Source organism: Strix aluco, chromosome 6 (genome assembly GCF_031877795.1).
Source record: "Strix aluco isolate bStrAlu1 chromosome 6, bStrAlu1.hap1, whole genome shotgun sequence".
In the NCBI taxonomy this organism is placed as follows: Eukaryota; Metazoa; Chordata; class Aves; order Strigiformes; family Strigidae; genus Strix; species Strix aluco.
The window spans coordinates 31,819,571-31,844,457 of record NC_133936.1 but is presented as its reverse complement, the minus strand read 5'-3'; the positions used below and the strand labels follow the sequence as shown (position 1 = coordinate 31,844,457).

The 24,887-nt window shown below is 43.1% G+C and overlaps 1 protein-coding gene across 2 annotated transcripts in view; it reads right to left on the bottom strand.

Moving 5' to 3' along the window:
• Positions 1-413: 413 nt before the first annotated feature.
• Positions 414-24,887, bottom strand: part of SATB2 (SATB homeobox 2) — a 131,331-nt gene continuing 106,857 nt past the window's right edge. For both annotated transcript variants that reach the window (XM_074828315.1, XM_074828314.1), the window contains exons 9-10: positions 23,742-23,939; positions 414-1,636 (exon numbers count right to left, since the gene is read on the bottom strand). In XM_074828315.1, coding sequence (XP_074684416.1) covers positions 1,181-1,636; positions 23,742-23,939 — 654 coding nt within the window. In that variant the 3' untranslated portion in view covers positions 414-1,180. The remainder of the gene's footprint in view (positions 1,637-23,741; positions 23,940-24,887) is intronic.

The following is a 24,887-nucleotide window of genomic DNA, read 5'->3' as shown; positions in this document are numbered from 1 at the left end:
ACGGGGGAGGCTGGCGAGAAGGGTGAACTGGAAGTCAGCAACGCAAACCCTCGGTCTGTCAGCAGTGTACCTGGACGGGATTGTTGGGATTGTGGTATTTCGTGTCCCAATGTAACTTTACACTTGTGTGTGTGTGTGTGTGTGTTTCACCTCAGTATAAACAAAAAGCAACAACAAGAAGGAAGCTTATAAATTTTAAGATCTGAAACAGAGAACAGGTAAATAAAATCCACAGTAAAATGTGGTTCATAGTATGAATTCCATACATCAAATCTCAACACATCATCTTTCTTCTCTTTCTATAAAGACCTCGTTAACAGACAAGTCTTCTATGCACTGAATTTCAGTTTTAGTCATTCTGAATCCCATGAAACTTCATCTGTTCACTACGGAAAGGACTGTCTAGAGAGTGGAACATGCTGTATCCTTTTAAGTGTGCATTGTGTTTAAAGTACTTTAACTTACTAGTTTTCTTTTTAAGGTGCCCTGATTTGTTTTTCCATTTTCTCTCTTTTTTTCCTCTTTTCTTTTTTTGGCAGTGTTGATTTACGTCTTTAAATACATACCTCAAAAATTACCCATCAAGTTGCCAGATAGGAAGCCATATAATAATGAAAAAAAAAAAAAAATCAGGGATAAACATAGAAAATAAATAGGAATTCAAAAATAGTCACCACACCCTGAGAGCAGGCGGCAGTTTATCAAAAAGCCAAAGCAACTCATTGTGAAGTGGTTTTAATACATAAACAAGTCTCATCTTTAAAGAACTCATTTCACAGTCTATACTTTCAGGTTGTAAAGTTCCGTCCCATGCAATTTTAATATATATATATTTTATGTAAATATATATATATACACACAAAGTTGTAAATTTTCCTTCATTGATTTCATAGGACTTTTTCTTCCCATTTACTTGCTAGATGTCTCTTTCATAAGTGCAAGATTAATGAAGGCATAATCCTATGCGATTACAATGATTACTTCAGTCAAATGTAGGAAGTGTAACACTCGAGTGTCTGTGTCAAGGCGATGTCTGATCGGGCAATGCTGAATTCATTCGGTTTGCACATGGATCATGCGCAACAGAAACAAACAAACAAAAAGTAAAAAGAGAAAAAATTAAAAATAAAACCACAAAATCCTTGGATCGATGTATTGCTTTCTGTGCTCCTATCTCACATTATCTCTGGTCGATGTCCGCTGGAGCCGCCTTGCTTTTGTCGGGGTTCTCCTCCTCAGGCTCAACTTTGTACATTTCCTCAGAGCCCTCCTCACTGTCGTTCTCCTCCGACTCCGTCAGCAGCTCCTCATCCTTGTACTCTGCCACGTCAACCACCGTTCCCAAATGCTCTTTTAGCTTCCCGTGGTGCTTTACGTGGTAACGTTGGTTCTGGAAGAATTTGATGATGGTATGTTTGGGGAGATCCAGCTGAGCAGAGAGGGTGTGGATGGCTTCCTGATCAGGGTAGAGACCCACGTCATGGATAAAGCTTTGAAGGATACCTAGAGCTTCCAAGGAGATCTTGGTACGGGATCTTGGCTTTTTGGCACAACTGTCCTCAGCAGGTGGAGGAGGAGCCTCTTCTCTAGGTGGGGAATTCTCCTTCGCAGGCTGGGACTGCTGTCTGTGCAGCACCTACAAGATCAAACAGACACAGACTTCATGTACATGCTGACCCCCTCGGTGCTTGAGATAAGGGCACTTGTACAGGTCTTTACACAGGGTCTACTTTGTTTTGGTGAAGAAACATACTAATTAATATTCATTTTCCACTACCTTTCTCACCTGTAAGGCAGCTGCACCAATAGCTGTAGACTGAAAGGACAAAGTGGTATAAAAAGCAAATGATGTAAAATAAATATAAAACCACAAAACAGATAAGAAATACAAAATGAAAGTAAAGAAAAGAAATATAAAATAACCAAAATAAAAATTAAGTCAAAGGGTATTACAGACTCGCGGTCATGATGACTGGCCAGCTGTCCCATCTCAGACAAGTAATTCTCTCGCTTTGCTCCTCTTCTCCCCCCTCCTCCTTTCCTCTCGTCTTTTTAGGCTAGAGACTCTCACTGTTTCTACAAGATGCCAAGTAGCACAAAGGCCTAGTCACACGTGGGATTGTCAGGTGCTACTTTATCATGAATAATCATTTGGCAATAAAATCCATCACAGCTGCTTTATGGAAGAAAAAACCTAATAATAAAAGTGCAGAGATTTCCCTTCTATGAGGAGTGACATCGTAGTCAGTTCAGTTGCTTCACAGAGCTGGCTTTAATGTGTCTCTTAAACAGATTTCTCTGTATTACATCTGTATTAATTTCACTAGTTAAGGAGTTCTGAGTTCAAATAATTATAGCCCTCCATTCTGAGAAACCCTCTGGGCAAACACGCTTTTCAGTCTTGTAACAGATTTTCACCAGCAGTATCTCCTTTTCGGCAAGTTTAAAGAAAGCATATGTAGCTCTTAATCTTCCTAACAGCCACTTAAAATGACTAAGAAAGGGCCTTGTGCAGCCTTTATTCCAGGGGAAAAAATACCTGCTCTGAATTGTTAGAAATACAGAGGAGCTCCATGTGCTTTCTTTAAAACCAAATCTATACAAGAGAGATTAACGGCAAAAATCCCCTACAGGATTGAGGGCTGCATTTGCCCAGAGGTTTCTTCAGATGCAGGGAAATAATTATTAGAACTCAGTGCTACAGAGCTAACAAAATCAATATGGATAAATATTTCCTTCCACAAATAAGAGGGATTCCTGGCTCTTCACCCAAGAAAATGTCTTTGCTGCAAACTGTAACATCCAGAAAATCAACCCTACATTAAAGTTCTCTAAAGGGAAAAAAAAAAGGATAAATAATGGAAATGTGCTGAGAACTTGCACTGAATTTTACACACATACCGAGCCCCCAGTAAAACACTACACTAGTCAAGTTATTACTGCAAGAGGTAAGTCCACTGTGGAATATCAGCCTGTTCTGCAAATAAATAAAAAGGCTCTGTGCCGAAGAGCTCTTTATTCATTTCCTTCATCAAATGTTGCTGTCACAGTAATTTATAACACCAGTGATCTCCAGTCACAGTTTTGGAAAAGCACATCAAAGTCCCCAGCCGCTGCCCACTGCACATGTGTGGCAGAGGAGCCGAACGTGGAGGAGGTGTGGTGGGAAGGACGCGGCCTGCAGCCTGGCCATGGGGTCACCTTCCTTCTGCTGCACGCCGCAGCAGGAGGCGGCACCCGGCTGGCGAGCAGGGCTACACCTCAGCTGCTGCTCAGCACTGGCTGCAGAGGCAGGACGTGGCCCCACATCCCCAGCGCCTCGGGGAGCAGCGGGCACGCGTGCAGGGCATGCACGTGTGGATATGCAGCTGCACGTCCTGCCGACTGCAGCACAGGGCACTGCCGCCACCGCCGATGCTCGTGACAGTGACGGAAAGCACCCGAACAAGGAGGCAGCTTCATGGCAGCTTCACACTGTCAGCTAAAAGCAGGTATTGCCACCGGTGACAGGCAGGGCTTGCCACGCTCCTGGCAAGAGCCGCTGGTGGGCAGAAGCACTGCAAATGTTTCTTGGTGCTGATAGATTCATTTTCGTCTTAAGCACGTAAATACTCAGGGTGTCATAGACATGGAGCTAACCACGGAGCTGGGGGAAAGGAGAAACTCAAATAGAAATGACGGATATTCTGGTTTATGTTTTACTACATCTCTTGCAATAAAAGAGCATAATGTTCCAATGAACTGCATCATTCAGCTGCTCTTTGAGGATTTCTTTTTTGTCCATGGGTTGTTTTCGAAGAGAAAGACCAATGTTTCCAAATAGAGGGGTTACAGATGAGGGTCAGATCCATACCTCCATCAGCAGGGAGCAGCAAAGCCAGGATTGCTAACACGAGTTGAGGACCCAGCCCCATAAATTTGTCACAGAGCCCCGACCCACATTATCTTCCCTGTTGTGCCCTCTGGTCCAGTCCCCTGACACTGTAAGGGCCAGAGCAGCCAAAAAAAAAAAAAAGATTTAACACCACAAATAAACTGCCAGGGAATTTACAGACAGCGTCATATGAAAAGCCTCAAGAAGCATTGCTAATCAGAAGCTGAATTCAAGTAGCAGCTAACAGAGATAAAAACACATCCAGAAAGAGTGCGAATTACTCAGTTCATTCTTGCTGGAGTTGGAAGTGGGCTTTTTTTCCCCTTTTCAGTTGACAAATAGCATGAGAAACGATCCAGCCTGAAAAATGTTACAAGACTTCCAATCAAATATAATGATGAAAAAAATCCAACAATACAGGATCAGCAGCAGTAAAATGTTTAATTTGAAGGAGATGAAGAGATGCCTACAGCATCTATAAAGCAATCAACCAAAGAGAGGGCTGAGAGCAGGAGGGAAAGAATAATTTTACTTAACCCTTTCTTTTCTGGAGTGACCTCTCCATCTTCTCCAGAAGAGAAAACTCATAACCCAGAGGTTATCAGTGTAAAATATTAGGAAGAGGTTGCATTTTATTTCATTTGCTGCTTTCCTAAGTAATACAAAAACCTGAAGCTACTCTTATAACAGATAAATCTCATTTCACTAACTTCTGGGGGCTTGCTCTGGATTTCTAGTGGCATTAACAAAGGATTTCAGCCACACAACATTTTTCAGCGACACAACATTAACCTTATACAGAGAGATGAATAAATGCACAGAATTTCCTTCAGGTTTAGGCTATCACTTTTGTATTATGGGCTATTTAATTCAACAGAGCACGCTTTTCTATGGGGAACAGATCAACTGTTGAGGTACACAATACAATATGAAATCTAAATTACCTTTTTGTTAAATATTTGCTTTAGACTACATTTGTAAAACACGCTGGTCAACTTGGGCCATTTCCTTACTTCATGTCAGGCTCTGCCCACAACAGTATCATAGAGGAAACTAACCATTTTTGGCAGTTCCAGGTTTTCAGATTTTGGGTCATTATTATGCTCTTAAATCTGCAGGTAAAATTTCCACTGCTGCGCACACCCTGCCATAACACTTCGGATTTTGGGTCAGTGCTGCTCTCCTGTACTGCAAAGGAGGAAACCCCACTGATCTTCCATGATGGCAGTACAGGCTGCAGCGCATTTTCCAGCAGAGATAAACCCCCCCAAATGATGGTGTGACCTACCACAAAACACCACACGTATGGTGGGCTTCAGAGAGAAGGGACGAAAATGATAGCCACACTCAGCTTTCCTTTTCCCAAGAAAAAGGGAAAAGGCACTGGGCTCGGAAGGGTGCACATCCTGGTGTAGGTGCCCCATGCCCACCTTTCCCACTGCCTTCTCCTTCCTCCGTGCCCTTCTCCAACACTCCCTGGCCACAGGTGGGGCAGCCTCCTCCAGAGCCACCACCATCTGGAGCTGACTTCCCTTCCCCTCCCTCCCTCCTCACCGACTTCCCATCTACTTTCAAATCAAATGTGAAGATATAGATTTCCTTCCATGCCCACAGGACTTGTTTTTTCCATCCCTTCAAGAGAATTCATTTTTAAACTCTACAGGCATGGCTGCCTTCTCAGCGTTTCAGAACAGAGCAGCTTTGGAAGATGCTGCTTTATGAAGGTTCATTCAGGTAGACTTTAACCTCACAGACAAACTCATTTTTTCAAACAAGTTAACCAGCCCTGGTAGAAAACTTGCAAGAAAACTAATATGATGGAAGTTGACTTTAAAAGATAAAGTGACTGGTCTTAAATCGCACTGTACTGAAATATGATTTGAAGGCCACAATGAAAACCAGCTGGAAGCCATGTGTAAAATATAATAGTACATGCCTACAGGGAAGGAAGTGAGATATTGAATGATTAAGTTTAGGAGAGTATATAATGTAGTGTATCATTACGGGAGTGATCAGGATTACTTGTAATATGCTAAGGGTTTGTGGTCTTTCTAAAATCCAAAGCCAAGAATTATTGGGGGGAAGGGATCACTGAACTGTTTTACATGTATCCGCTCCCCACGACTTGGGATGCTCCCGAAGGAGAAACCTGACTTCGGCAGACTGGGACAGCCACGTTCCCACAGAAAAGAGAGGTGAGCGAACCCAAACTGAATGATGAACGTCATGTAATTGCAGTCTGTGTCTGCACTGTATTTAATTTTGGCTGGATTCACTATCCCACTGATGTTTGTTTCCATTTCCACCCACTTTCTAGCTAGAACTAGACACGTGAAAATGGTGAGTCGCTAAGGGGAGTCAAGCCAGATGCTTAAGTGGGGTACACGCACACGCTTGGGCAGCAACTGAAGGCAGGCACCGGCTGACAACACTTGCTCCGTGAAACGCCACCTTTTGTTGCCTGAACAGCCATTGCAGCAGATTAGAAACAGGAACTGCATTTCTATGGGAAAACCCCAAGCTCTTTTGTTTCCTAGTGTGTTTCTGCTCTTCCCTTTGCAAACAGGACTAGTCATGTGAGCTCCTTCCGACGGGTTTTGCTGAGATGATGAGGTGCCCCTTACTATGAGAAACACCAAAAACGTTACATTCTTGGAAGGCAAGTCTGTGCATTTGCAACAGAGACTGCCCTTGTTGAACAGATGCTGCCTTCCTCTGTGCACAGACAGAGCGAGACCAGCAGGTACCTCAAGTGGCATGTCCTGGCCCGTACCAATGCTCATAACCCAAACACACAAGGAAAATTTTAATGGATTGGCCTTCTCTTCACCAGGGGAGTTTTAAATTGGGTATTAGGAAAAATTTCTTCACTAGAAGGGTTAACAAGCACTGGAACAGGCTGCACAGGGAAGTGGTTGAGTCGCCATCCCTGGAGGTATTTAAAAGTCATGTAAATGTGGCACTTAGGGACATGGTTTAGTGGTGGACTTGGCAGTGTTAGGTTTATGGTTGGACTTAAAGGTCTTTTCCCACCTAAATGATTCTATGATTCTGTTCTCCACAGTGTGGATGGGTCTCACCTTTTAGCTTTCCTTCACATTTACATTGCTGTCATAGCCAGCCATAACACTGTATCACACCAAGAAATTTTATGCCAAAGAGACCAAGTTTTAAGCCTGCTTAAGGAGCCCAAAATAAAAGCCAGAGAGAATGCACACTATCTATTCAAACAAACAGCCTTACACTCCCTACCCCCAGTCTCTCCTTCTTCATATACAGAAATGTGCAAGAAGAGAACAGAGCAAGGTGCTGCCATAAAGAGGCTTGCACCCTGACAGCCTCCCAGTCCGGGGCTTGCAGGGGTAAGAGCATTAATTAGACACAATCACTGTGCCAAGACACTTTACAGGTTTCCTTGGAATGTCTGTACAAGAAACCGTAGCAGAAGTTACAATTTGCACCTGTGTTCATTTCTTTCCTCTTAAAAATGTGGTTGTTAGACTAGTCTTTTTTTTTTTTTTTCCTTGCAAAAATACATTCATTTGGGTAAACACTGCACCACTAGTCGCAGCTCCAAATGAAGTATTTTCTTTGGGCTCATTCTCACAGTGGTGATTTCACACCTTGACACCATAAAGCTGTGTTAAAGACTGTGGTTTAGTTTCCTTGCTTTTCTTGGATTATACAGTATCCTAAGGTCAAAACTCAGGAAAATCCAAAACTGTTATTAAAAAAGAAAAAGTATCTATGAAGTGATGACAAATTGCAGACTACAGGTGTTAGATTACATTTTGACTCCAGGCAGGTTTAATATACTTCAGTTTCCTTTTACAATTGCCCTTAGCAGGTACTGTTATCGGTAAGGGATTTAAAAAAATATATGGTATTCAATAAAAGAAGACCGTGTCAAAAGAAATCAATATGAGCGTGCAAAATGGTAGGAAGTCTGACATGGATAAATATGTTCACTTTCACCTAACTTCAGACTGAGCTTCTTTTAATTTTGTAGCTCAAATGCTAGCTGCACATCCTGTGCATCTTCCAATGCAGCTCAGTAATTGCTTCACAAGAGTAAACACCATCATTAGAGATAATTATAATACATGTTTGTGATATGATGTACCCTGTCTCATGCAAGCCAGACCAAATCAGCCAACCAGAGCTGGTGGCTACAACAACTTGTAAACCAGCAGCCCTAGGTCCTACTCAGCTGCAAAGTCAAAGCAGTCACATCGTAAAAAATTCCCCCGAATATTCAGGGCTTCTCTATCACCCTTCATCTGCTACTGACCACCACTGGAGCCAGAATATTAGATCAGACCTAAACCTCTCAGCTCTGAGGTACGAGTCACTCTCTGAGCCACGCAAAAGGGGAGTCAGAGAGAACCGTGAGGAGAGAAACGAGTTCCACAGGGAACCCGAAGTCAAAGGCAAGTTTGGTTTCCAGGCTGGAATGTGAGCTGGTTGAAGTGATTCATTTCAACATCTTTGGAGCACACTCGCCACATGCTTCGCTTTGCTTTACAGCGGTTGCCTTGCTTAAGGGCAGGAAATAGGCAGTGATCTGAAAACATGGCAAGACACTGAACAAACACCCAGTCTCTGAAATAGTGGCCCCACACTGCAATTCTTCTCCAGGACCAAACTGTCAAAAGTGGTCAAAAAGGTAACAAAAAAAAACAGCAGGAAGAAAGAAATAATCAAAAAATAACTAAACTTTCAGTTGTGCATTGCTTTTGCCATCCTACGCAAAGTGATGAGCGTAAGCATTAGCAAAACACAATTAATCTTGACTTGAAGGCGGGGAGAAGGTATCGTGTCCATCCACCCCCCCAGCACACACTGCTCCCATTAATGCTAACAGGAGCTTAGCATGCATCAAAGAGTAAATACATCACAAAACATTTTTAAGAGCTATCATCACTGGAGATAAAATATAAATTACAGCCTGATTACACTGCGCTGCTAAGAGGCTACATGTGCAGCGTAGCTTGCAGTGACAACTGGAGATGACCAGATAACTTTTGGACAGGTCTAAGGTTACTGAAAAACATCTGTGTAGAGGACTTTTTCCTTGTCTTTGCTTTCCTTTCAAGAAGCCGTGGCACTGCTGTCTGCACAGTTGTTTGAAGAATGTTTACAAATCAGCTTGACAAAGAGAAAAAAAAATTCTGCCATCACTTGACCACAATCATGATCTTATTCTTCAGTAATGCATGGTTTATTTCCCTTTCCTGATCTCTGTTAATAGACAGCACGTGCCTACACAATAGCCACTATTTTGTCTGTATAATGTTAAAAAAATAAATCACAAAACTCTGACAATGCAGAGCGGTGTCCCGGTGTTTCCTGGGGTAACTGTTCTCCCTTGAACGCTAACTCAACTCTTCCCACAAAAGCACAGGCACAACTTTCATTGCTGCGCAAGTGCCTGAGAACTGGCTGATTTTATGGGGTAGCATAAATGAGCTCATGCTGATGAACGCTAGTGGATTAGCTCCGAATTTCCCATCTTGGGCTGGTTTAAGCCAGATTCTTAGGTTTACTGCGTAGTAACTGTGGCCGGCAGTGGATATCCCTTTCTCGAATACCTAGCTGCAGCCTGGGAGGGTTGTCAACAACTACCATTCAACCCACAGGTGGAGCCGGCACGTACCTACTGTATAAATATGCAACAGGCCAGACTCATTCCGGCTTCTGCTGGCACAAACCAGTGTGCTGGTGACAGAGGCCGATGCGGCAGGAAGCGTTGCACAACGCCACTGCAGACTCTCTCCTGAAGGCATCGGTGATGGATGGCTCCATTGTCTGGGGATGGGGCACGGCCAGCACAGCTGGCATGGGGGCTGGCTTGCTGCATCCCCCGGCAGGCAGGCAGGACTCTGCTGGCCTCGAAGAAGCCATGCAAGCCTCTCTTGCCTGTAACCTGCAGGAACAAGGCAGCCTACCCCTACAAGGGGAAAAGCAATAGCGCCATAAATGTTCGTGCTGCCCTTCTGCATGGTGATGCTAACTGGAGTCCCACTCAAGTGGGAATTTCAACATCTGTGTGCACATCAAGGATCACAAAACCTTCCAGTTAACACTTACCTTCTTCAAAACGAGACCATGAGCTTTGTGGGCCTCTGACTTGCCTCTTCCATGCTTTCTCTTGCAGCCCTAGAAAGGCTCTCTGGGGTGCTATGGCATGCAGAGTCCTGCTTGGCAGTTTCCAAATAGAGCCTGAGCTTGGTTGTGGCTGGAAGGAGGGTCTGTCAAAGATTTTGGGCCGATTCTGAGTTTTCCCATCCCAACCCTGCTAATCCTAATGAGGAGCTGGCAGAATGCCACAGGAACTAAGGAAGCAACAAAAGGCTTTTTGGTTTGCTTTTCTGCAGACAAAATACTTCTGGTATCCTCTATATTTTCTTGTTTAACTAACACTACACATGTTCTCCTTTTCTTTCGAAAATTCAGAAGAGTATTTGTGGGCAGTGTGAGCAAGATCTTCCCTGAGAAGCCCCAACCTAGAGCCATGCTTAAGGTCAAGCTCTAAACCCCTAACTATGGTGGCATGAATGGCGCCACTATAATCATGTTGTTTTCCAGTCACTCAGATCAGGAGTAGGCACTGCATTATTTCAGGAAGGGTATGTTTGGATTAGACACTGGATTCGGGGGGGGTGGTGGTGGGGTAATTATTTGTCCCATCAAACTGTTTTAGGTCCTTACAGATGGCTATTTGGGGTTCCAGGAATACCCAACTGTACTGCTAATTTTTACAATGGGGGCAGTTAGAAGTCAGGAGAACCTGACTGTTATGGTTAGTGAAAATAGTAGATTTGTGCTGATAAAACACTACTCAGCATGTTTTTTGCTTTCTAGACGTAACCACCAATGCACTTAATAACAGGACTTGAGCAAACTATACTGTGTGAATCAAACACATAAAAGTATAAATAATCCTTTTTTTAGAAAGCAAGTCTTAAAAAGTGCATTATAATCAACTACCATGGTAAAAAGCAAAATATCCAGCATTACCACACACGCAACTGGCATAATGTGCTTTATTATACCCTTAGCTTGAAAATGGGTAAATAAAAATCAAATGGCCAAAGTACAGTCTCCCTCACAGATTAGGGCACTGAGGACAGGAGGCCTCAGAGAATTAGATCTGAAATCCTTTGTTTTCCTCATTACTCTCTGGAAAAGGTGGGCATGTCCGGAAAACCAAGGAAGTTATGCTGGTGTTACTGCTCTCCGTGTCTCACTGCTGTGACCTGTACCTATTTTACAGATTCTGGATGCTGGAAGAAAAAGGCTTTATAGAAAGTAAACAGCACCTGCAGTTTATATTCACAGTACTAGAAAATATTCAGGTTGGGGAAAAAAGGGTTCTTTTTTAATAAAATGGTTTAATATATGGCCAGGGAGGCAGTATCAGGACAAAGCAGAGGATGCCACTATTATGGCCCTGGGATCCATCCCTGGCTTTGCCGCTGCCTGCTGCAGGGAGCTCTGTGGGCCGCTCAGTCTGTGGCTGGCTACACACACATAATCGCAGGGGTGAGCTCACATGTAACACAAGCCTGCAGCTAGTGTAGGTCTGTGTGCAAGGGGCCCCAGGCTTTTGCTAGAAATGCAAAACACCGTTCTTTGCTTCATTAAGATTAGAATTGTGGGGCATTTTTCAGTCAAAAATCTTTCTTTTGGTCAAAAATGTCATCTGAGTGACATCAAAGTATTGCCTAAATAAATTCTACTTTGCCAAGCTGTTTGCCTGGGGCGTCAAGGGGGGGGCGGATAGTCTGACAAAGTTCAAGAAGTTGTTTAGGCATTTTTCATTTAGGCATATTCTGGTTGCTTTTATTCAGAACAACTTTTGCTCTTCAAATCCTTCCCATTTTTCTTTAAAGCATGATGTTGCTCTAAACTGCCACAAACCTTTTTTTTTTTAACTGAAAAAAATAATTTAAAAAGCATCAACATTTTTTTTTCTTTCAGTATTTCAGAAATGTCAGCAACCCCTTAAACTCAGCTCAAGCACTTCTATAGCTCCAGGGTATACCACCCAAGGAACAGAAGCTCATAGCCATCTATCTACCCACCTAACTCCTTCACCATCATATTTACAAAGGGTTGTACTGATGGGAGCTCTGAAAGAATGAAATGTAATGCAGCTTATAAAAGGAGATGGATGTGAATCTTTCCTATCTCAAAATCCAATAAAGCTTATGATTTTTATTGCATGTGGGAGTCCTTTGGTCTATGTAATACTGATTAGCAGCTTGGCCAGTAAGTCTGATAAAACCAGAAAGTACTTTCGAATATATTCTGGCCAGACACACCTGGGAGTGAAGCGTGCGTGGTGCAGCTGATGGCCCCAGGGGCACCCACGTACCTTGGGATTTCTTCCTTGGTTCTGTTCCATCTCGCCATGGTTTTATTCCATTCTCTCTAGAAAGAATGATGCCAAGCCTCTCTTATCCTTGAATCTTCCCAGAAAGGAGGCATCATCTCAAAACTATTCCCCCTCACCTTTCCAACACACATGAACCCGCAAAATTTACAACCTGCTTCAGTCAGGGCTCCAGACTGGACTTTAATGGATCCCAAAAAGAGCAATTGTTGATCTCATTTACACAAGGGAACACCAGGAATAACATTACTCCAAGTCAGCAATGCTTCCCTGGTGCTAATCAGGCCATTAAAAAGGCATAGGCAGTTTGTTTGACGCAGAGGGACAAAGACAACCACAGAAATTAATCAAAACCAGGGAAAAATTAGAGATTAAAAGTAATAATACTCTTTTCAGCAAACCACAGTCTGAATGCATGATAAGTGGCTAAAAGACACAATCACTGCAAGATCTAGAGACAAAAAAATGTCTCCTGACTGAATGAAATGTAAATTAAACTCACTCTAGTACAGAAGCATTTCCTTCACAGGGCAGTACTCACTGCCATTGGGAAATCCAGACCCATTTGCTGCCACAGCTGACCCTCCCTGATCTCGCTTAAGGAAAACGCACATGCTCAAAGTCAACAGTTGGAGGGAAAGGAAGAAAAACCCAAACACGGCAGACTTGCTAGAAGAAATTTCCATGGAGGTTCCCTCTCCAAACAAGCAGATGGTTTCCAGTTAGCCAGGGTCAGGGACTGCCCGTGTGGTTTCCTGCCTGCTTGCCTTTGTAGCTTATCTAGATCTCATCAAGATACACAGTCCAAAAAAATTAGAATGGCTAAATACAGAAATTAGGGAAACTAAATACAAATGAGCCTTCATTTGCACTTGTGCAGACAAGCAGGGGAATCTGTGGCAGCGGGTGGGATGAATGCAGCGGTGCAGACGCCTCGGCCGGGGCAGCCACACTGGGCTGCAGCACATCTCATCTGCAGAGGCCAGGTCAGGTCTTGTTAATGCCACGGTGCCTGCACAGACAACAAAGCCGTGCCTAACTCTATCCAAAACACTCTGGAAAACAGCTCTCAGCTGCTTTGAAAACACCCCTACCATCAGTTTACAACCCTGCCTGCTTTAGCTGTGCTACTTGCAAAGCTCCGGGCAGACACTGGCTCCTGCAATGCTGTCCATGGGAGCAAAGCAAAAATCCGACCAGGAATGTATGCACAATCTACCATATGGAAAGGGCATTCTCAAATTAAACCCTGAAACCCAGATGAGATCTGAGCGAAGGACAGTTTCACTTAAAGGAAATCTCTGAGGTCAACCAGCAATTAACTGAAAGGTTCTGATTGAATACGCTATTGACTGCGCTCACATCAGACAGCTTCCTGTTTATTATACCTTATGGGCTGTCTAGGTGCCAAGACATTAAACTGTCAATAATCTATTAATACTAAACAGCTCCTCCCCCCTTACTCCCCCATGCAAATACTCTTAGGCTAAGAAACTGCACTAAAAAGATGGAAATTTTTGAAGTGAGATGGAAATGAGCTTTTTAGGGTATTTCTTTGCTTAGTTCCAGCTGAAAGTACAGCAACATTCATAAACAATATAACACACAGTCTATAACTACATGGAAAAAATTGTGTTAAAAAAAATCAGACATGATTGAGACCATATCCTGAAATCTGGCTTTCTTTTCCAAGCCATCTTTAAACAGTCTAAGTTAAATTTAATTAACAATTTACAACAAGGAGAGAGAAGTTATTTAAAGAGAGGCCTACAGGTCCGTAACATTCAGTGTCTGGGAAACAGTTGTATATAAAAAAAAAGTTTTAATGAATTTAATAGAGAAAAGCACTTTAATTAAATGCTGTCAAAGAGGATTGTATTAATGACTGCACACAAAGGAATTTAAAGCAAGCCAAGTATATTTAGCAAATAGGAAGTAGGCTTTCAGAGACTGCAACTATTTATGTTTCTGCCATTGCAATGCATCTAGGAGATCGCATTGCCAATTGAAAGCAGTTATGTTATTAGATATGATTTTATTTATTATGGATTATTAAAATTTTAAATGCTGCAGGGAATACGTTTATTTCACTTCTAAAATGAAAGAACGAAGACATTTCCTGCTTGTTCAGTAAGAGGAAAAATAGAAGAGGAAATAAATAATAAATAATAATAATAATAACTTAGCACTTAACTAGTAAAGTGCTGTCCAGACAGATCTTTTTATGGGTCTTGTTGAGTCCTGGAATTTTAGCGTGTCTCCTTCTTTCTGCTACAACTGGATGAATTCACAGTTGCTACCGCAGCTTCCCTCAACACAGCACGGGAAGAGGAGCCAGCTCTTCTCGTGGGCAGGATACAAATCCTCGTTGTATCCTGTGGTAGCACAAGGGACTTCTGCGATACTCTGCATGTTTCAAATTTAAAAATTAACAAAATCCCAAGAAGTAAAAAGAAATCTAGGTTGTCAAGCTTTTTGCAAGCAAGATTGAGAAGACTGAGGTTTTCCAGACCTAACCAAGAGGCTTAGTCACACAACTCTCATAAAAGCCCCTAACAGCTATGGGTCTGCATTGAGACTTTTTGCAGAATGTACTTGTCTTCCTCAACATCCATGTGAGGGGACTTGTGGCAGGAAGGAAGGGGGCTCTTCATAATCCTCCCTGCCCATGTGCCTTGGATTCAAGTGCAGCACATCAAATGGGCATGGCCTAATAAGAGCATAATGTAGAGATCCAAACCATAAATTTGAAAAAAAGCAACTAGAAAATTCAAGGGTGTCAACATTATTTTGTACTATGACAGTACAAATAGAACTAAATTTAGTCCAAACTGGAAACCGAGGAATGTATTTTGACACAAAGTTAATGAGATGGCTGAGTTTGTAATATCCAGGATACGTTCTGTGATTTACCACATCCTTTTTGCCATATGTAATGGTACGAGGTTAATAATGATTTTAGATGTTTCAAACTTCTGAATGCTCCAGAGGCACCTTGTACGTGCTTGTATTCCTTGGTTTCTGAACACCAAGTCCTTTTTAAGTTAGGCACCACGATGTGAGTTAGTCCCAAATTACTGGTTTTAAAATGTATTTATTTGTACTTAAGTATAAGATTTTTACCTTTGTAATTTGAAACATGAAGAATTGAATAGAACCAGGGGAAAAGGCATTGCAAAGGAGGCACAAGGGGATACCTACTTCCTTTCACAATGTGAGTAGCATCATAAATGGTGAAGTTCAATTTTCTAAATACATTATCTGATTTTTGTTTAAGACTTTAATAAAAGTCATGTGTGATGTGTGTTGAGAATGTAGCCTTTGTTGTTCCACAGCTAGGGATCTTGCAAACAGCTTCGCTTTGTCTGTGCCAAGATATTTTGGAATATTCTTTGAAACACTCTAAGCATAGATGACTGTGAGAAAAAATATGTGCTACTGTACTTCTGGATACTCGATGTGTGAGAATAGTGCATACACACAAAAACATCTCTTGTTTCAATATGCAATTCCCGTAAAAGTCCATACAAACATGGAACAACATACACAGCATACTAACCCTGAAAAAGCCATATCCCTGCACATATTACAGTCTCTTCGGTATTTCCAACCATTCATAAAAAAAAAAAAAAAAAAAAAAAAAGTCCATACCAATGAATTTCTGAAAAGACTGGCCTGGGGTAGGGAGACTGAGCGTCTATGTCCTGCTCCGTCATAGCCTAACTCCCAGCACTGCCCAGAAGCTCACGATTTCCTTGGGGGATGCTGTGCAACACAGGATGAAGAGCAGCTTGCTCACTCTCAGAGATCTTTGGGGGACAAGCAGTGAGTGTGCTCTGGTAGCACAATACAATCTTGTTTCCCTCCCCATGTAATTTTTACAATTGCCTATCTGCACAGAAAGGCCAGCTGCAATGATCCAGGGCTCTAACTTTATCCTAAGATTGCTGCAAGGAGCCCGAGAATAAAATGTTTTATATGGCCAGTAGCCTATAAACATTTACACATCTCTAAAGCCTGATATTATCATTTATGTACAAGTATGAGGGACAAGGAGTATTTAGGGAGCATTAAAATCAAATTAAAAGAGCAATATTTTTAACTGCAAAAATTTTCAAACGTAAATGGAACAGAGGCTCATCTAGTGGCTTTTCAGACTTCAAGATTTGCCTGCTGCCAGCCGGCAAGCTTCAAAGGTTATGTGAATTTAAAGAGCTTTATTTAGTAATCTTGCTCTAGATGTTTGCTCATCCTCAACCTACTACGACTCCCGACAATGTTGGCAGCTTTGCATTTACAAGAGGGCCAGAACTGGAAGAAATGAGGGCTAAATCCAGTCAAATTGTGTGTGAAAGGCAAAAGGGTGAGACAACAGGGGCCAGAGCTACAGTGATGTCATTTGCTAAAAAGATGACCTGTCAGAGCAACATCAACGCAAACCACCGCCCTGATGATTACTGCCAAGTCTCCACAGTGCTAAATCTGCACGTTCAGATTTTAAGTGAAGTTTCTGCCTGGAGCATCCCCCCACGGGAGCCTGGGCAGCCTGAGCAGAGCTGCTCTGGGGCAGCCTCACCCAAGCTGCCATCTGGGCAGAACTGCCTCTGCCTCAAACAGGGCAGCACATCCTGCATGACAGCACACGCGTCCTCAGCTCCAGGAACTGCCTTTACCTCTGCTGCGGTGTCGGTACCCTTGCAGTCATCTTCATTGAAAGAAGCTGGTGAAGAAAACCACCAGCCGTGCTCTCAGGGCTCTCTCGCTTAAGAGTCCCATCTCATCTCTGCCCTGTTGTTGGTTGGTCCTGGACTAAATGAAAGCTGTCTGGGAGCAGGTGGCACTGAGGTGGCCTCATGGTTCCAGGAGTCTGAACAAATATGGAAAGGATGTACTACTTCAACAAGACGAAACTTACCACCTCATTAAAACCCAAAACTATCCACTTTACTCGATCTCCCATTTCTAGGGTTAAATGGAATACTACACCACCTAAATTAATTTCAGAACAGAAGCAGTTTTACTTTAATTGCAAGTACAGTCCCCCCTATCATTTCAAGGGGAATTGCAGGCTTAAAGTTAATAAAAATCAGCAGCATTTTTCAGCCACATTAGATACCCACACTAAACAGAAACAGCTGATAAGGCACAGTAGGCAGGTTTGGCTATAGCAGTCAAAACTCAGCGGCTTTCCACTCCGATTGTGATAACTATCAATCACAAGAAGCTCTATCGGACACCTCAGAGTCGAAAGTAAGGGGTTCATTGCCTGATATGAGCTTCTGTTGCCTTTGTCAAACCTCATGTAAAGCTCCTGAGCTACAGTGGCCCTTCAGGAAAATGGTGTCCACCAAAAGGATGGAAAACCAGAGCGCACAGTCACAGCTTTTGTTCCAAAACACAGCATGTCTGGCTGCAGGGCACGGGTACCAAAGCAGTATGAGAAAGCAATTCAGAAGTGGAAGCCTTCTGAGAGTTTTGCATGTACTGCTTTCTTCGAAGTAAGAGAGTCCCTCAGCCACACTCAAAAGCAGACATACACACAACAGAGGTAAATGCAGAGTAAATGGTATTTGCAATATATTTTGCCTTCAGCTTTCATACTGCACAGAAGTAGAAGTTACACAGTTTGAGATTTTTTTCAGTGGTTTTTGAATGGTTTAGATTGAAAGGAGATACTGGAATTGACTCTTATTCTTATGAGATAGAGAATGGAACTCCAGATAATGTAACAACTGATGGTCTTCCTCCACTCACAAAATTCACAGATCCCATTCTGACATGTATTTCCCCCTGTAGTTCTAAACCAAAGACAAAATAAATACCCCAACTGCAACCCACCCAAACCAAAGCTCTGAGTTTTTTGAGTGGAATGAATAAACCTGTGACACAAACATCTCTAAAAGTCCATCTGGGCTTGTTGAGTACAAGTTGTCTCAAGAGCCTTGACCATCCTTGTCTGAGCAGACATCACATCCAGCCATGGAACAAGGAGCTGGGGGAATCAAAAAGCAGTGAGTACCCATCTATGGCCTATCTTTTGGGTGCAGAGAAATGATCAAAAAGCAAAACTATCAGGGTGCAGACATTACGAATGAATCACAGGGCACACCATTCCCACAAAAAACTTTGTCTAGATAAAAGAGTAAGCACCGAAGTCAGAGAGCTAGCATGGTTTGGGAGAGTAGTTTTTGTCCAAGTCTCCCAGACAACTCAGTCCTGATTTCCAATATGCAAAATTCCCTGCTGTAACCCACAGAAACATGGCAAAAATGCACTGTGCACATCATCCTATAGATCATTAAGCACAACATGTTCCCCTATGGAATAACACACTTATGCTTCACTATGGTTGCCTAAGTATTATTAATTAATATTATTTTTTAAGAAAAGAAATTTTAAGTCTCACTGTTTTTTCCATCTGCATACTATGCATTATGTGACCCATGAACTCTAAGACATTGTTTATCATCAGATATTTCATTAGGAAGCACTACTGTGGTGCTCATTCCCCTCTTTATTACTTCTAGAAAGAGAATATGAAATTAGTTTCATTGGATTGCCATCGCCACTTGCCTTGACCCATTTTTACGAGGGCTCCATGTTCTGCTGTTTTGTATTTCATTGTCATTTGTAAAATATTTGTTCCCTTCCATCCCTCACAAAATGACAAAATTAGTATTTCATTTACTTCTGTGGTATGTTATTTTCCGCATATTTAAAGAGAGACCACAATGTTTGCAGTGAACACACAATACAAAAGAGCTTTCCTACAGCTTTCTGCTATGCCTTCTTTTATTTACTAATGTTCCTCCATGATTTATGATCTGAACTATTACAAATTGTCAGATTTGTCTAAATCAAAGCTTCTGAGAAAAAAAGGGCGGAGGGATGTCATTTTAAAAAAAGTGACAAAAGTAACAGTGTATCAGAAAGCATGTGAAAACCATTCCTGTTTCTTTAAAGTCAACATTTGACTGCTCTTAAATCAATATGTATCTACCAGCTTCAGCAGATCTGTCTGTCAGTTTATGCAGAAAATGAAAGGCAAGGTTTCCCTCCTCTCTGAATAGTAGGTACTTCGCTGCAGTGGTGGCTCATTACTCCAGAGAACTGGCTTATCCACCCCAACACTCCAGAGACAACAGCTTGATTCATCGTTTTCCCAACTGAGTCAGGTTTCTCTGCCCCAGCAATTAGCAATGAATTAGCACTATATTAAAGTGCCAGGCAAGATGGTTATTCTCTGGAGTGGTCACCTTGGACACAGTAGACGAAGAGTGGGAGAAGGGAGGGAAATTAGATTTACTGTGTCCCAGCATGTCTGTAACAAACACTGAATCCCTGGTTGGCAATGGGAAGCGGTTGTAGGCACTTCTCAACATTAACACTCCAATGCCAGTGAACAGACCGGGAACGGTGGGACTTAGCGAGGAATGGAAAGTAAGACAAGGTACCCTCACCTCTGCTGAGCAGAAAGCTACACACAGAAGCATGAGGACTGCTTGCTGCAAAGTGACTACTTTGCATACAGTCTGTCCAACAGATCTACCTAAGAGCCAGGCCAGGCCAGATCAAAGGTCCAGCCAGCATCCCACATCTGATGGTGGTGGAAGAGGATGAGAACAGGGCAGAAATATAGTAATGCCTTCGGGCATACCCTCCCACCCTCCAGGAACCTGTGGCTCAGGCACTCTGTAAGTCAGAGGTAGTATCCTTGTGGTAACCAGCTAGCAACATTACCACACAGGTCTATTCCTTAGTCCTACAGCAGCACTTTGTTATTACACCACATTGCATAGAATGGGAGGGAGAAAGAGCCACTTAGTGCACACCTGAATTGCCTTAAAAACCAAGCAAGTGGCTGTGGCGAGCTCAGCCTGCATGCACAGCAACGTGTAGGTGTAGCATGGATGTTCTGCAACCAGCATGTGAAGGAAAATCCACACTCTGGCACGTCCATATGGTCACACCCAATGCTGCCAGAGAACACAGCCATGTCACAGAGCTCCACAGGGCTCACATTTTATGACTCCTCAGCACAATAACAAATAAATCAAGTGTGCAGAGCGGAATTTCTTGTGCACTGAGCTTCCACTATAGACATTTTTCATTTCAGAAACAGGAAAATATTTGATTGAATGGATTAATATATGGCTGATGGGAAAAATCTAATGGAAGAGAGAAAAAATGAAAATGTTTCTTTTTAAAGCCCTAAACCTAAAGCTAAACAGTGAGGTACAGACTAGTAATACAAAACAGAGGCCAAGAACCTGCCACAAAAGAAACAACAATCCCTTAAATATCAAGAGCCAAGTTGTATCCAGCTGATCTTCTACAGCACCACCACAACTGCCCCACTGCACGCATCCTGCCATTAGAGGACAGAAACCATACTGGCCTTGGGGTGATTCCCTCACCAAAGGTGTGCCCACCCCTGTAATCAGCAAGTGAACTACACAAGACCTACCACAATGAAACCTTTGCCATTTCCAAGAAGCCATACCAGGGAAAAGGCTGAAATTTAGCTATCCATTATCTTTTGCCTGGTCCTGCCTCTTGTGATGATAGCAAAGATTTTCTTCCAGTCCTGCAGTCTGACAGAGGGGCGTCCCCAGCCCACAGAGGGCTCGATCGTGGTGGCAGGGAGCTCTGGCAGCAGCATGGTGCAGCCTGTTTTCAGGCTCTCCCAGTCTCACAGCTGGAGGAGCAGGAGCCTCAAGCATCAGACACAAGTTACCGTACACACGTCAAATCCATCAGAGCAGAGAGAAAGATGGGGTGGGTGGAGAGAGAGCAGAAGTAAGAGCCTCCTGCCTGCTTCAGTGTTACAGTACTGCACCTGCAGTTATTCACAGTGCTACTACTTGTATCTTCTTCAAAGGACTGTCATCCTGACATCAAGGCTGCAGGTAAGGGCTTGACTTACAGTGCACTTTTCACTAGCAAAGCCTGCAAAGCAAAGTAGGTCAGTGACTGCAGCTCTTGGATGTTTCCACCCCCTGCTAAAATGCAGCCAGGCACCATGGCAGACAATCTGCACCCGCCACTGCTTTGAGAAGGAAATGAGAGTTGCTTTCCCACTTGACACTACAGGGGGAATTTCAGATAGGCAGAATGTAATTACTTGGCCTGGAGTTCGGCCAGGAGCGGGGCCCAAGACCCCTTACCCTTATGTAAAGTGTCACAAAATCTCCAATGACTGCAAGTGTGAGGACCTCAGCTTTATGTCTCTGGCTGCTGTCATTGATTCTTCATGGCTAATTACCTAATAGTGACCCTTGCAGCAAAGCCAAAAAGCAAACCTTGTGGCTTGAAACAATTCAAGTCCCAGAGACCAAAAACTACACAAAAATTGCTTGGTGCAGGGTATCTTTAGGCAGAAGGCAGCAGGTGGACAGCAAGTCTCCTGTGTCTTGCACTGGTAGCGTGCCACTCAGAAACCTACTGGGGTTTTTGGATGGGCAAACATAGCTTTAAAATGCAGCACCCCCAAAACACAAGCCTACTGTATCAACTGTATACCAGGGTCTCCAGAGTTTTGCTGGATGTAGTTGCCAGCTGGTTCCATTTATTTTTCTTCATTTTTCATATTTTGACTGTAATAAATAATTAATCCATGGCTTTGTAACTTGCTGACAAATACAAATGCATCACATTCCAATGCAGTGTAACATGTCACTCACAAGAGCCAACCTGCACAATGCAGAAAAGTGATGTGCAGAAGGCTTTGGAAAGTAGGCTAATCATCAAGGTCACCCACAAGAGCTCAGGGAAACTGCTTCTTCAAACTGTCCCTTAGAGCATATATTCCTACTTGCTGTGGGCATCAGACCTGGGTTAATATCTTCAAATCTACACAGGTCTAGTTGTCTTCCCACATGTTAGCTTGGCCCTTTACCCTTTTGTAGCTCCTTGCCTCCAAGATCCCACAAACTTTTGGGAACATGGAAGACAAAATGCAACGTTAATTATTCAGAGCACTTCCCCTGCTTTATAGCTCTGAGAATCCAAACCCCAGGAAACACATTTTTTCTTCCAGGCAAAGACCAAATGGAAAGCAAGGAGGAAGTTGGTAGCAGAAGAAACAAAGGAGACTGAACTAGGCAATAATTAATCTGAGTGAGACCAACATGTTTCAGAAAGGGCAGGACTACAGGACAGAAAAACCTCCTGCCTTTGGAAAAAGGTGACTAGATAGTTGGCAGCAGTGCTAGCAGCAGCAGAACAAGAGCAGTGACAAAGAATAGAGGCCGAATGCCAAGGTTCACAGCAAGAGTAGCAAAGCAGTACAAGCCGCCATCAAACAGCAACAGGGAGAGCAAAGGTGGGAGGAGGAACTGTGAGATTATCAGAGAGGAACACAGTATGGATGACTCTCTGAGAGTGGTCATGCAATGAGATCAGGTGAATGGCACTGAGTGCTAGTGGCAATCCAAAAGGATGGTCTGCTGTGGAAGGCATCACCTCAGCTTTTTAGCTTGAAAAAAACATCTCCTGAGCCTCTCTTGACTATCAGCTGATCTCTCGGTTTGTGACATGCATCACTAGTTATTAGGAATACACATAAGGCTGATTTTCTCTTCTGACTGAAGCTGAAACTGCAAAGATGAAAAATCTTGTAGTATTTTCACTTCATTTTCCCTATGCATATTTGTATTTATTTATTTCTCATTCTATTAAGACCTGAGACAAGGATAGAACAATGGTGCACAACCCAAAAATTCATACTAGTCACAAAGGTTGTAGAGGGGAGCAAAACAGTCCTGAGGAGGCTGTGAAATGAAGGCCTGTTCCCTGCAAAATACTCACCATGGTCATTTTAGAAGTTTCAGTGAAGTTGTTTCAGTGAACATATAAAAAAGCACTTCTCCATGTCACACTCTTCAAAACCCCTATGTTACCCATGCATGGACAAATTTCCTCTCCTACCCTCCTACTTTTCTTGAAGTGTTATCTGGCTCCTTTGAATGGCTGCAGCTGCCTGTTGGCCACCATTTGAGAGTGGGTTATCAGGGGTGCTCGGGTTCTGTGAGAAGGAGTAAGTGACCAAGTCCCCACTCCTATGTTGCTTCCTAAACAACCACACACTTCTTGCTGTTGCTGGGTAACACATTTGTACTCCTCTACATGTTGGCAGATTTAGACAGCTAAATTGTGTTTCAGGCACAACTACTGACACCAAGGGAGTTCCATAATATCACTACTACTGCCCTTGCTGTTATCAGTGGTATAGATTGTCACATCCCTTCTCTTCAACCACCAGCACAAACCTGCACACACTCACACATGTGTTGCAACATACACACAGTGAGCTCTGAACCTGAGAGCTGTGGCCTGCATGTGGCCCTACAGACAGATGAAAACTGGTGTGTGTCAACCTGCAAAGCAGAAGGAAGCTGGAACCAGTTGCTTCTCTCTGGCAGCTGTTCCCACCCCCGGACACCCTGAGAAGGAAGTCAGTGCTCTGACCTGCACGGGCTCAGGAGTGAGCTGGACAACGTGCTGCATACGCTCACTGTGGTGATGTCTGGACTCTTCCTCGTAGATCACATCCCTCTCATGCTGGGGAAGGTTCAGGAAGCGGCGAATGGTGCAGAGGTTCTCCCAAAGGGTGCGGTTTTCCGGACTTGGGTTTTCTTTCCAGCGAAGCAGCTCACACAGCCAGCCCTGCAACAGTAGGGTCAGCACAGTTAATTCACTGAGCACCAAGGAACCAGATGTGAGTGGAAGGTCAGCTAGACTTAAAGCTTTGTGCTGCAAGTTTCTCTGGTCTGATCTCACACAGAACACCCTGTAACCTCAGCTGCCCTTTGGTCTCAACAAACCCTTGATATATTATATTTCCTGCAAGTTGGAGAAACAGATACAACCAGCAGTGCTTAACAGGAACCAGGAAGCATACCATCTTGCTCCATGTCATAATCATACCATGTTTAAAATACTTGGATATAAATATTTTTCCTATAGACAGCCAGAGTTGAAATAAAGGTGCATCTCCACTTCCATTTCAAAGCCCCTTTATTTCTTCATCCAAGCAAGAGAAAAGGAGACATAACCCCTGAGACCCTCAAGCTAAGGGTTGCAGCTGCAGGATCAGAAATTCAACCACTACGGAAAGTGTTTAGAAGATACTATCAAGTGAAGATCTCTGATCTGCTGTCACTATGTTGCATTGACTCCCCCAGCTCTGAACCCCACTAAAATTTGACATTTTTAAATAAATAAATGGCCACTTATAAGATGCAACTTCACAGAAAGGGAATCCTCTAGTATTTAGCACAAAAGCAGCCAACAGGGCCCTGAAGAAGTTACTAGAGAGATCAAGATACTAGGTGGAAGTAATGCTAAACCCAACTACAGATCATAATAGTAGATTTTATTCCTGCTATGTTGTTTTAAGGTTAGTTTGAAATGCCTTCAAAAAGTTACCACTGTATGAAATCCTGTAGGACCTCTCCACAGGGGCTGAGAGCTCAGACTCCCAGAGAAGGAAGCACCAGCGCTTCAGGAAGAGGAAACCACTCTAAAACACAAAGCCAACCAGAGAGCACAACAGCAATAGCAGGTGAGGACAGCCCTGTGAGTGTTGAGTGTGTGTGGCGGTGACCCAGCATC